Genomic DNA, 344 nt, shown 5'->3' on the forward strand with positions numbered 1-344 from the left:
GCTGTGGATGGACCGAGGAGGTGGAAAACACACAAAAGCGACCTCATGAGACTGCAATCACCTGGGAATGATAAAAATGAATCAAAGAGACGCGTTGGTCTGCCTGGAGGAGAACCATCTCCAGCGTGGATGTGCAAGAGAGAAAAGGGCAGAAACGCCTGGAAGGAAGCGGGGGGAAGGGCAGGCAGGGGGGTGCCGGGGTGGGTTTGCTCACCAGTGACCTCGTCCAGGCTCTCCTTGGTGACGTGGTCGTTCTGGTTGACCCACTCCCCGTTGCACTTGAAGTAGATCTGGGTGGCGGGGTTGGCGCGGCAGACGAGCTCCACCGGCTTGTTCTTCACGAT

General features: G+C 57.8%; 1 protein-coding gene across 1 annotated transcript in view; it reads right to left on the minus strand.

The window, feature by feature from the left end:
* Positions 1–335, minus strand: part of LOC104081285 (netrin receptor UNC5B-like) — a gene marked incomplete at both ends in the record, with an annotated part of 8,070 nt that extends 7,735 nt beyond the window's left edge. The window contains one exon of the mRNA XM_009583969.1: positions 215–335. Coding sequence (XP_009582264.1) covers positions 215–335 — 121 coding nt within the window. The remainder of the gene's footprint in view (positions 1–214) is intronic.
* Positions 336–344: the final 9 nt, after the last annotated feature.

The sequence above is a fragment of the Fulmarus glacialis genome, unplaced genomic scaffold (assembly GCF_000690835.1).
Source record: "Fulmarus glacialis isolate BGI_N327 unplaced genomic scaffold, ASM69083v1 scaffold25000, whole genome shotgun sequence".
NCBI classification, from domain to species: domain Eukaryota; kingdom Metazoa; phylum Chordata; class Aves; order Procellariiformes; family Procellariidae; genus Fulmarus; species Fulmarus glacialis.